This window comes from Neophocaena asiaeorientalis, unplaced genomic scaffold (genome assembly GCF_003031525.2).
Source record: "Neophocaena asiaeorientalis asiaeorientalis breed wild unplaced genomic scaffold, Neophocaena_asiaeorientalis_V1.1 scaffold476, whole genome shotgun sequence".
In the NCBI taxonomy this organism is placed as follows: Eukaryota; Metazoa; Chordata; class Mammalia; order Artiodactyla; family Phocoenidae; genus Neophocaena; species Neophocaena asiaeorientalis.
Window position 1 is genome coordinate 6,049,943 of NW_020172178.1, and position 12,345 is coordinate 6,062,287.

A 12,345-nucleotide genomic window follows, 5' to 3' on the forward strand; every position below is an offset into this window, starting at 1 on the left:
TTTCCCATTTTAATGTGCGGTGTATTCTGTAATTTATTGAAGTTTACCAAAATATTTTTCCACGCTTTTATTATTGCAGTCGTGTTTATTCTCCTTTGTTTCCGTGCCTCTCACACGTAGATTAAACAGGTCTGTGAGTCTTCTCAATGCAGACTGAACAGTTCCACACCCAGGTGAGGAGTACTTAGATTTACTTTGTAACCCTCACTAATGCTTTGGTAGTTCTACCACCCTTTTAGTGCAGTAGCTTAGAGGGCCTTCTCCGATGCCTGCCATTGATCAAGGCTTAAATCATATAACTGTATTAATTATTGACCTTTATTGGATTTTTAGACGTCCAACACCTCTGTTCAACAGGTCCTCAAAACTAACGTACTTCGGTGTTTCATAAATTGCGGGCGGTCTTTATTTTATCTATTTATTTTTTGGCCATGCCGCACAGCTTGTGGGATCTTAGTTCCCTGAGCAGGGATCAAACGCGGGCCCTCTGCAGTGAAAGCGAGGAGTCCTAACCACTGGCCCACCAGGGAATTCCCTAGGTGGCCTTAACTAGGAGGCCCAGTAGAGAGCAAGGGGTCAAGTAACCTCAGACGTGTTGCTTTGTATCCCTGAAGCTGTCCCCTCATCTGGAGAATAGGGACGATGATACTTCTGCAGGGGATGTGAGGTTTAAATTAAATGATTCATATAAAACGCGAAGCTCTTAATACATGCGAACCGTTGCTGCCCGTGGTTCCATCACTGATCTCCCCTCTTAACTCTTCCAGCCACCAGGTTGAGTGTTGATTATTAGAAAATCGATTAACGGTTGCTATCATTGATTAATAGTCATGGCTTTTCAGCTCTTTAAGGGTGTTTTATACAAGCCTTTAAAATGCCATGAACTTACCCTGAACTCCCACAAGGACACTATGGAGGTGCCGCTCAGGGCTGCCAGCTGCTGGGGCAGTGTGCCTGAGAGCCTCGGCGGGCCAGATGCTTAGCAGAGAGAGCTCCCACAACGTGGAATTAGCTTGGTGTTTTTCGTCACTGGAAGATCTTGAACTTTAAACATAAAGGTTTCTGTAATTTTTAGACTTCAATCCTAAATTTCAGAAATGTAAGTAAGGCTCTCCTAAGATCTATAATTTCCTTGTCCTCAAATTGAGAGTTCTAAAAATTCACATTTTGACCTTAAGGCACACCCGTGCAGATCCCAGCTGTGAGGTCCTGGGGCTGTCAATTCAGAGTTTCCTCAGTGACCAGAAAGACTACGCAGAAAGTGTCTTCACATCACCATGATTATGGTCATTTTATTTATGTCCATTCACTCAGGGAGCGAGATGGCTTTTCAAAAGCCGATACACCATGCAGTTTTTGAAAACGTGCTGAGAGATTATTTACTGACCGATCGGAAGTTACAGAGGAAAAAGGACTTAAAGTTGGCCCAAAGGAAGGCAGAGATGAGGAGGAAAAAGAGAATGAAGGGAAGACAGCAGAGCATCCCGTGTGCAAGGCTCTTGCACATTCTGTGTTATTTAATTGTGAGAAAGGAAGGCTTTGGAATCCCGCCCAGGGGCAGTAGTCTCACTGTCCAAGCTTCTCAGCTCCTGCCTGTGTCCTCTGGATTGAAATTCAGGTCCGTCTCCACCCTCCCCTGACTGGAGCCCCTGAGGCTTCATCATCATCATCGAGGTCCCCCTCCTGCATCCACGACCCCAGCACCTTGACTGTCCTCTGGGGGTTCTTCCTCCCCAGTCCCTCGGGGTTTATCTGCTACCTGAGATTCCTGTGGCAGTTCCTCAACTCACGTCTTATAAAGTCACTCTTTCCCGGGGAGGTTCTCTCCGTTCTCATCTTCTCTCCTTCCCAGCGTGTAGATTTCCTCCGCGTCCATGGCTCAGTGACCCCCCCCAGTTGACAGTGCCAATCCCGAGCCACCTCCTGGGTTGCAGACTTGCGTTATCGCCCACCTGCACCTTGACTCTGTGCACCCAGACCAGACCTCCCCCCGCAGCCCCACCCGGGAGCGGCACCACCATCCACTCTTGTCCTTCTTTCTTCCTCACGGAGCAGGTGCTAAATTATAGCATCACATGCCTCTGCCTGTGACAGGGTCAGGGTGACACTACCATTGATCGTTTCATTTATTTCACCCTGTCATTTAATTAATATTTATCAAGCTTCTATACTAGGCTCTGCAAAGAATATAAGAATGATAAATGAGATGGGATCTCAGGAAACATATGGCCTAATGATGAAGATTAAAAAAAACAAAGAAACTTTACAGGGCTGCCTGTAATACACTTCCGGGCTCCAAGAGCAAACCATCAACCTGCCCTGCCTAACTGACCCCTCACGCCTGTGAATTACCTGTGCGTGGGGTATCCCTTTTCCTAGGACAGGCTCTTCCCTACTGTGTCATTATAACACGTTCAAGCCGTTCATTTTCTGTCTCCCAGAAATTCACAGTCTTCAGGAAGTCTTCCCCAGACATCCCTCACCAGGCTTCCAACCACTCTAGTCCCTCTGTTTATTCAGAAGGAAGTAAGCACTTGCATGGGCACCACCTCTAAACAGAGGCATCCTATAGAGAGTGGAATGTCTTTGTCCCACGTATGCCTTTAGACCAGAGTTCTTCCATATCAGCACTATTGACATTTGGGGCTGGATCATTCTTTGTCGCGGGGCTGTCCTGGGCATTACAGGGTGTTTAGCAGCATCCCTGGCCTCTATGCATTAGATGTAGCAGCCCTGCCCCTGCCCCAGTTGTGACAAGCAAAAGTGTCTCCAGACATTGTCAGATGCCCCTGGGGGGCAGAGTCACCCCTGGTCAAGCACCACTGGTCTAGACTGAAACCTGCACAAGGGTGGGGTCACCTCCCACTAGGCCCCTGGAGAGTTCTCACGGTATTGTTGGGAATCTTACCTTTCAGATTCCTCTATGACCTTGAACTGCACTGATTGCCACAGTTACAAAGGCAATGAGTAGAGGCATTGATCTCAAGTGACATTCTGAAAAGTTTTTTGATCTCTATAGTTAGGAATTTCAAACCACTCTATCTTTTAAATATCCACACGGAAATAGAACGTTCTATGTATATATTTTCACAGTCAGCAATAAAATAAAATCACTCCGTGAAGGATTTCATTGTCGTTTACTTTGTACTTTTAGTACCATCAAGAGGACCAGCTCTTCCGAACGGGTATCTCCTGGTGGTCGAAGGGAAAGCTATGGGGATTCCAAAGGAAACCGGAATCGCACGGGATCCACCAGCAGTTCTTCTAGTGGCAAAAAGAACAGTGAAAGGTAAGGGGCGTCTTACTTCTGGTTCCTGCGGTTCAGATATTGTGTGGCCTCTTTTCCCAGAGGTGAATCCGAAGACCCCCTAATACGCACACAAGCTGTGAGCCCTCCATGCCCCATACTCCTTCTCCTGACGTCACCGTGGGCGCTAATCAAACAGCTGCGGGTCACAGCTCACACCAGTTATCATCCAAGTAGAAAATTACAACTTGAACTCTCAGGGCTCCCATTCAGACAGAAGTCATTTCTGAGAATTTGCTTAGTACCAACTCCATGGAATCTGAGAACCTGTTCTGAATTTCCATACGGAGCACTTTACATTTCTAATGCTCTCTGCTGCTATTTTAAAATTAATTTCAGTGGCTTGTTTGTGAACAGTATTTTCTGCGACAGACTGGGTGAAAAGTTGTAATTTTATGATTTGTCAGAAACTATTTTTAATATTGAGCTAACACCAGAACTAGGAACTATTTTCTTTCTGGTTTCATGAAACATGCTTTGAGTTTTTTCTTTGAGGTTGGTTTATAATGGATTATGATAGCTCCCTGTTAATAGTAACATTTTATTAGTGAAAGCTAATTTGGGGCATTTTAAGAGCTTGGTTTTTTTTGTTTTTTGGTTTTGGTTTTTGCGGTACGCGGGCGTCTCACTGTTGTGGCCTCTCCCGTTGCGGAGCACAGGCTCTGGACGCACAGGCTCAGCGGCCATGGCTCACGGGCCCAGCCGCTCCGCGGCATGTGGGATCTTCCCGGACTGGGGCACAAACCCGTGTCCCCTGCATCGGCAGGCAGACTCTCAACCACTGCGCCACCAGGGAAGCCCTAAGAGCTTGTTTTATGTTTAAGAATGTATTGTGTATTTGAGATCAGTTTCTCTGTCTCTGTATATATCTACTCAATGTACTTTATTCTCTCTTTTTAAACATTGTGCTTTAATTCTATTCTCTCTATTGAGCAAGGCTTAGGAAGGAATTTCAGCTTCACAGGCTAACCATGTTTTGTTTTGTTTTTTTCCAAATGTTCGTGTAAGGAGAAGGCTTAGTCATAAAGCAGTGGACTCCAACCCACAGGCTGAAAAATTTCCAAGCTTGTAAGTCCATTCTGATTCAGTCCTGTAAAGGAAGCTTAAACCCTTTTTCAGTTTTATTCCTAAAAGATACGTTTTGTAGAAAGAGATACAGGGGCCTCTCATATCTCTAGCAGGTCAAGTCCACAGTCCATTAACAATCTCAAAACCACTAACATGGGGTTGTATTCTAATTTAGACTATTAATAGGACTTCTTATCAGAAGATTATGCTAATTGGGTGATAATACCTTGGAAATAAGGCCAAGTGGTTAAAATGGTAGCAGAGCGTGAGTGAGAGATGCAGGGTGGCCTTTAGGCTTCTCTGAATTCAGCGTAAGCTTGGAAATTGACCTGAGATGTCTAGATCTTGGCAGTTCTTAAAAACCTGGCTCCTTCTCTGCACATCTGATTTGTATTAAGAATTTCCGAAAAGAATCTGCATTGTGCAAACTCCAGATCTGTTGTATCTTTTAAATCCTATGGCTTTGCTAAGTGTGCTGGGTAAATATTTCCATGAAAGATATTTACAAAGGGTTTTTTTGTTTTTTAATGCTACCGTAGGAAATTTTGATTTGGAAATGAGGGACTGGGAAAATTTACTGATCATTTTATAAAAATAATTCAGGCAACGAAACACGTCCATTTAAACATAAATTCTTTGTCTCATTAGAGCCCGGGAATAGTAGTTGAGGCGCACGTAGCACTGAACTGGTTGAGTTGCACCTAAGGAGCTTCAGAGAGAAAGTTCCTGCCTTCTCTCAGGTCATTGCTGGTACCGACAAACACCTTTAGGGGCCCATGGGAATGATGGCAGCAGGAACTCCGACAGAAGGAAGAAGTAGCTGAGAAGCAACAGAGGTGAAGGTCAAGCTGGTGCTTCTGTTGCTGCCTGCCCATTTCCCTTCATCTTTCCTTTCCATTCCCATATGAAGAGCCCCGCTCTTGGACTACCTTGACCTTGTACCGAATCAGAGCTGGAGTCTAATGGACCAATGCCCAGTCCCCACGGCTTAAAGCAGGCAAAGAAAGGGATAGAGAGGTGGGCTCGGTGCAATTCCCCTTTTAAACATGATCCTCGGTGGTCTAAGACAGCGTGACCTCTTCTGCATCACACCCAAGTATTTGTCCATGGTGCCAGGATGCTGTCTTACGTCGTTCTCGGTTCCAGAATGCTGTCTTGCATTTTAACACATTGTCCATATTTGGTTACTGTAAACAGCAAGATGTAATGGAAAGGACACAGGCTCTGGAGTAAAAGGGAGATCTGGGTTTGTAAGTGAATTTGGCCAGTTAACTTCTCTGAGCCTCAGTTTTTGCCCTCTGTGAATTAGGGATTTTATACCTAATTCCCTTGAATCTTGTCAAAGAGCTAACTGGGTAGGAAAACACCTATCATAGCACTTGGCACTCAGTAACGGCAGCTGTTATAAATTGAGACCTGGGCAGAGTAGAAGAAAATAATTCACGAGGCTTTCCAAAATTCTGAACTTCATTTCCTCATTGGTAAGATGAAGGTGGTGGATGACATCTGAAGTTATTAGTCTATTTTTGGTCTAACACATATTAACTTACATTCACAGGACACAGTCCTATGAGTGCAACCTGGATTTTGGCAAAATGTAAAATTGGTTGGGGAGAAATAAAGTATTATACAGTCATCCCAGGTTGTCCGAGGGGGATTGGTTCCAGGATCCCACCCCCATACCAAGGACAGACGCTCAAGTCCTTTAGTCAGTGGGTTCTGCATCCACAGATTCAACCAACCGTGGATCTTTACGATTGTGGGTGTTTAATTCCACAGATGCAGAACCTGCGGAGACAGAGGACCGACCATATGTTCTCATGGTTGTTACTGTCACATCAGAAAGAGCTGGTGTGCAGGCCCCGAGATTCACAGGAAAGCTTATCAGGATGTGAGTGAGTGAGGTGTAACTTTGGGTCTGTCCTGATTTGCAGAAGCAAGTCCTTCACACAGGGCAGTGCTTTAACTTGTGTCAATCACAGACTGTTTGCTGTAAAGCTCAGGATGACCACACACCATATACAGCGCTGTCTTCAGTGCACCTGGCACTTCTGTGAAAATTAGAAGGAGGCTCCTTTCAACATTTATATTTCTCAATAATAATAATTACACTCCCTATAAACTGTACAGATCTTACTGTCCAACATAAAATGATAGTGTTTTTGATGTCCTAAACATCCCCGTTTTCCAAGATACATTAATTTGTTTAATAATAATTATGCGTTCTGTGTTCATAGAAACTATTATTCCTGAGAGTTTCACTTTTCGTGCTCCTGTATCTCGTTTTCTTTGGAAATGGTCATGAGAGTCAACAGTTTCTCTTGTGACATTGTAGGCTTTTATCTTAGAATAGTTAACGTTTTAAAATATTTTGCTTGTAATGAGCCACAGAATTTTAACAGCCCTTATTAATCTTTGTACTGACAGAACTTTCATAAGAACAGAAGCAATATATGGCAATGTAATATTCACTTTATATATTATTATTATTATTTTTTTTTTTTTTTTTTTTTTTCGCTACGGGGGCCTCTCACCATTGTGGCCTCTCCCGTTGCGGAGCACAGGCTCCGGACGTGCAGGCTCAGCACCCATGGCTCACGGGCCCAGCCGCTCCGCGGCATGTGGGATCTTCCCGGACTGGGGCACGAACCTGTGTCCCCTGCATCAGCAGGCAGACTCTCAACCACTGCACCACCAGGGAAGCCCCTATATATTATTGATTGTAAGTGAATATTAACAGTTATACAGTGATTTGTGTCATAATGAAGTATTTATTAAATTTAAATAGGGACTCACCAATAACATTCTGATAAACAGCCTGTACTATCTAATGTCGCCAGGAGACTAATCCAAGAGAGGTTTTTAAAAACTTTTTTTTTAAATGTTTTATATCAGACAGAAAGACAACTACTGTTTGTAAGGCATAGTTTATGTTAGATGTTGCTAGACTGATAAAATGTTTCAATTATCCAACTGGTTCCTCCTTTGTAGTTCTGGCTGGAATAGGATATATCAACTTTGTAAGCAAGACACTTTGTTTCCATCAAAAAGTTGTTGCAGTATGAGCTGATTTTGTTAGAACAAGAAATGTTTCAGCCATCTGCTGGAAACCTTGTAACACACAAATAAACTGCCCATCTTTGGAGTAAACAAATATGAAGACAGCTTCAAAATTATGAAGACGTCTACCACATAAAAGTGTTCCCTTAGATCCCCTTCTGTGTTGTGCAACTGGCTGCTTTATCCAGGCTGTGAAGTTCAGAACCCTAAGAGGAGCTCTCAGCTCCATCCTTCTTTAAGCTCTAGCGTTCAGTGAGGCAGTCTTGTTTTTTTTAATTTATTTTATTTAAGTAGAGTTGATTTACAATGTTGTGTTAGTTTCTGCTGTACAGCAAAGTGGTTCAGTTATATATATAATATATATAATTATAATAATATAATATGTATATTCTTTTCTATTATGGTTTATTACAGGGTATTGAATATAGTTCCCTGTGCTATACAGTACGTTTTGTCCAGATATATGCCCAGGAGTGGAATGGCTGAATCATATGGCAACTCTATTTTTAGTTTTTTGAGGAACCTCCGTACTGTTCTCCATAGTGGCTGTACCAATTTACATTCCCACCAACAATGCAGGAGGGTTCCCTTTTCTGCACACCAATGAGGCAGTCTTTTGATTGACACCTCAGGGTCCTCAAGGCTCAGCATTGCTTTTTCTTTTCCTTTAGCATCACTGATGGTGGAATGTAAATCTTAATCTTCAGCCTGGGTTCAAGGTCCTTCATCTACCGGCTCCTCACCCTGTCTTGTACCCTGATAGCCACAGCTTCCAACACTGGCTCTCACTCTCCGCCAGCAGGATTTATTTTCCTTTTTGAAGTAATCTATTTATTACACAAGTAAACATGTGTTTTAGGATATCCAAATGTACAAAACAGAGGAAAGGAAAATCCCCTGTTATCTCAGCCCTCAGAGAACTCACAGCTACCATTTTATTGTGTTTCCATCCAGACTGTATCTCTAGGGCGTTGCATGTGTGTCGGGTATAATTTTCACATAAAGCATATTCTTCTGCCTACATTTTGTAACCCTCTTTTTCACTTGCTGTGTGAGCATGTCTTTGTGTCAGGAAATACACTCTTACAACGTTATTTCAGATGTGGATCATTATTTATCTAGGCAAATGCACGTTTGTTGGACGTTTGGGTACCAACAAGCCTTTTCTAGTCCTGTCAGACCAGCCCAGCACCTAGAACAGTGCCCAGCATGCTGTGGGTACCCAATAAACATTTGTTGAACGAATCGTTTTACCCCAATCAATATAACAAAAAGAGCGTAGACGGATGGGGCATTATAGCCATAACCAAATTTTAATCCCAGCTCTGCCACTTTCGTTATGTGACTGTGAACTAGTTACTTAGCCTCTTTGGGGTTTCCCTCAGCACCAGTACAAACTAATACCTACCTCTCAGGGCTGTTGTGCGGATTAAACAAGATGGTGTGCGTAGCGTGGGGCTGGCCGACGTTGGTGCTCCATAGATGGTATGACTACTGTTATTTGCCTTCTCCATCCCAGAGTTGGAGCTGATGTTTGTACACCTTTGCTCACCCCACTCCCCAATATTGAGTGCCTCTCTTTTTTTTTTTTTTGCGGTACGCGGGCCTCTCACTGCTGTGGCCTCTCCCGTTGCGGAGCACAGGCTCCGGACGCGCAGGCTCAGCGGCCATGGCTCACGGGCCCAGCCGCTCCGCGGCATGTGGGATCTTCCCGGACCGGGGCACGAACCCTCATCCCCTGCATCGGCAGGTGGACTCTCAACCGCTGCGCCACCAGGGAAGCCCTTGAGTGCCTCTCTTTTTTGGGACATTCCAGAATTCTCCAACTCCCGTTTCTGATCTCACCCCAACCTGAAATGGGAGGAATCAGAAATTCTGAACATTTCTCTCACCTTACTCATACCCTTTCCCAGCACTGCTTGACTCACTGAGCACCTACCATGTGCAGGACAGAGCGTAAGGCTTGGCGGGAAGTGGGAAGGAAAAACCCACGAAGACTCATCCTCTCAACAAATACGAATGACACCCACGACTGAAAAGGGCCAATGTCTTTCATTTCCAAAGGTCACAATACACACCAACGAAGGAAAGGACAGTTAAGTCAATCGGAAAGTGGGTAAAAGGTTTGAACAGAGACAGTTTGCTGAGAAAGAAATACGAGTTGCCAATTAACTAAGGAAAAGATATTCAAACTCAGTCTTCATTAGAGAAACCCAAATGAAAGTAAGAAGATAGCATATGTAGAAAAATCTTTTTTTTTTTTTTTTGCGGTATGTGGGCCTCTCACTGCCGTGGCCTCTCCTATTGCGGAACACAGACTCCGGACACACAGGCTCAGCGGCCATGGCTTACGGGCCTAGCCGCTCCGCGGCATGTGGGATCTTCCCGGACCAGGGCACGAACCCATGTGCCCTGCATCGGCAAGCGGACTCTCAACCACTGCGCCACCAGGGAAGCCCCTAGAAAAATCTTTTTATTGTAGTATTAGAAAATCAAACAGATACCAAAACCAAACAAATGCAGAGCTTGATGAATTACACTTTTTATCACTTAGTAAGTGGAGGTTTGTCCCTTGTCCTAAGTGGCATATGTATGTGTCTGGAAACTTGGCAGGAGGAGAACTCCAGCTAATCCTTCAGGATGCCCCTTTCTCTGGGAAGCCTGCCTGAGCGCCCTGGTCTGAGTTAGCTGCCTTCCAGATTGCTTTGTTCCTGCCCATTAACTTTATCTGTAACCGTAACTCCTCCCTCCCCACCCTCCAGGGGCTTCCCACACATTCTGCCCCCCCACCCCCGCCCCCTTAAGCTTTGGGAGGGCAGAGCTGTGTCATTTTTTCTTCTTTATATTCCTAGCACTTTGCACAGTTCTGGCACACAGTAAGTGCTCAATAAACATTCCCTGAATGAATAAAAGGATGTTACCTATATACTGTACTTAGATTTTAAAACCATAGTCATTTAAGAACTATGCAAACAGCACCACCTATTGGTAGATGATTTTAACACTACATTTTGGATTCCGAAACGTTGGAAATTAGGTGATTTAAATGAATCTTTTTTTTTTTTTTCAAATGAAAAGATCGTTTCACTCTTCAAGCCAAGGGGTCATTTAGTTTTTAACAAATGTTAAAATAATAAGTGCTGGTATGGTATTCTTTATTTTGTTTTAGTTTTGAGGCTGTTAGGTGAAGAGCTCAAAAGTACATACATGTATTGATAGGTTATTGTCAGTGAAATTAGGAGGAAGAGGGAAGTAATATTAATTAATAACCGTGTGTTAGATACTTTGTCACATGTTATATATGATCCTGCCGGTACCCTGTGCCTCACAGTGGTTTTAGTCCCATTTTTGTAGATGAAAGAATCTAAAGTTTATGGAGGTAAAATGATTTGCCCAAATAAAACACGAATCCAACTGCCTTCAAAATCTGTGCTCCTGGGACTTCCCTGGTGGTGCAGTGGGTAAGGCTCCGCGCTTCCAGCGCAGGGGGCCTGGGTTTGATCCCTGGTCAGGGAACTAGATCCCACATGCTGCAACTAAGAGTTCACATGCCACAACTAAGGAGCCTGCCTGCTGCAACTAAGGAGGCCTGGAGCCGCAACTAAGGAGCCCGCCTGCTGCAACTAAGGAGCCCACGTGCTGCAATTAAGGAGCCCGCGAGCCTCAACTAAGACCCAGTGCAACCAAAAAACAAAAAACCCTGTGCTCCTTCTGCCATGTTAAACTGGAAGCATTGGTTGGAAATGTCTATGAAGCAGTAGTTTTTGTCCCCAGTAGCAACTTCTAAATATTTTAAATAGATGGTTCCTGAATGACCCTACTTGTAGTTAACAGCTGCTTACTTAAGGGCAATTTATAAAAAGAATCATTATTTACATAGCAGAGTATCCTGACTCCCAGCAGGGATCACATTTCATCAAGTGAAGTCATTTTCAGGAGTCACGGTATGTATGCCGAGAGGTACCGTTTTTGTAGATGAATAAGTTGCAGGGAAAAAACATGTTTGACTTTGGAACGGTCTCCTCCTCGATCAGACCTTATTAATCATTTTGTAAAGCAAGTATCTCTGCTCGGAAGCATTTGGCCACTGTCAGTCTGCCCTAATTCCCGTCTCCAGAGCTCCCTGTTACATGCGTCACCCATGTGTCGGAGACCAGCTTTCAGGACCTTGGAGTAAATTAGTAACAGATACGAACGTGCTAAGCGCGGATCCCACTGCAGAGGAGCAGTGCAGGGAATACTCGTTGCATCTGAGTCTGAACAAGTTCTTGGCTGGACTCTCCCCCTTACAAACACCCAGCCCACAGTGAGTCATCTGAATGATATCAGATGAAGGGGAAACAGCCGCTTCTGACAGTCCCGGCAACCAGAGTCCACAGTGAACGTTTTCGGGGATAACATGTGACTTAGGTGATTATAGCTGCTTTGTGGTGTGAGCTCACAGCTCCGGGTGGGAGTTTTTCTTTGGGCCAACTGTCTGGTTTCCTCCTGCTGCCTCTAGATCCAGCTACTGGTCTGGTGAAGGCTCCAGGCTTCCTCGCGTCCTCCGTGACCCCCAGGTACTGCTTCTTGTTAGAAGAGTCCTTAGGAGAGTCTCCCGAACCTTCCAGCTTTAGGGAGTGTACAGCCAAGCTCTTTCAGCAAATCTCCCTCCTGCCAAAAACAGAGCAGTAAAAAGACCCGCACTGGATTGCACCATGGTTCATTTTGGAGATATTGGGCCCAGCAGCCTGAGGCCGGAATAGCCAAGAGATGAGCGTTTGCTTGCCAGAAGGGAAATCCTTTCTCTCCTCTGGACTTACTTCAGTCCTGGGCTTCAGGGTGGGGAACATCTGCACTGACTCCAGACTCGGATAGGGATGGATGGAGCCTCATTCTGGTCCCAGAGTTTATTCACTCTCCCCCCCCCC

At 44.6% G+C, this 12,345-nt stretch overlaps 1 protein-coding gene across 2 annotated transcripts in view; it reads left to right on the plus strand.

Annotated features, from left to right (window-relative positions):
• Nucleotides 1–12,345, plus strand: part of EML1 (EMAP like 1) — an 85,087-nt gene that overhangs the window by 25,906 nt on the left and 46,836 nt on the right. For both annotated transcript variants that reach the window (XM_024758862.1, XM_024758866.1), the window contains exon 3: nt 3,155–3,289. In XM_024758862.1, the coding sequence (XP_024614630.1) occupies nt 3,155–3,289 (135 nt within the window). The remainder of the gene's footprint in view (nt 1–3,154; nt 3,290–12,345) is intronic.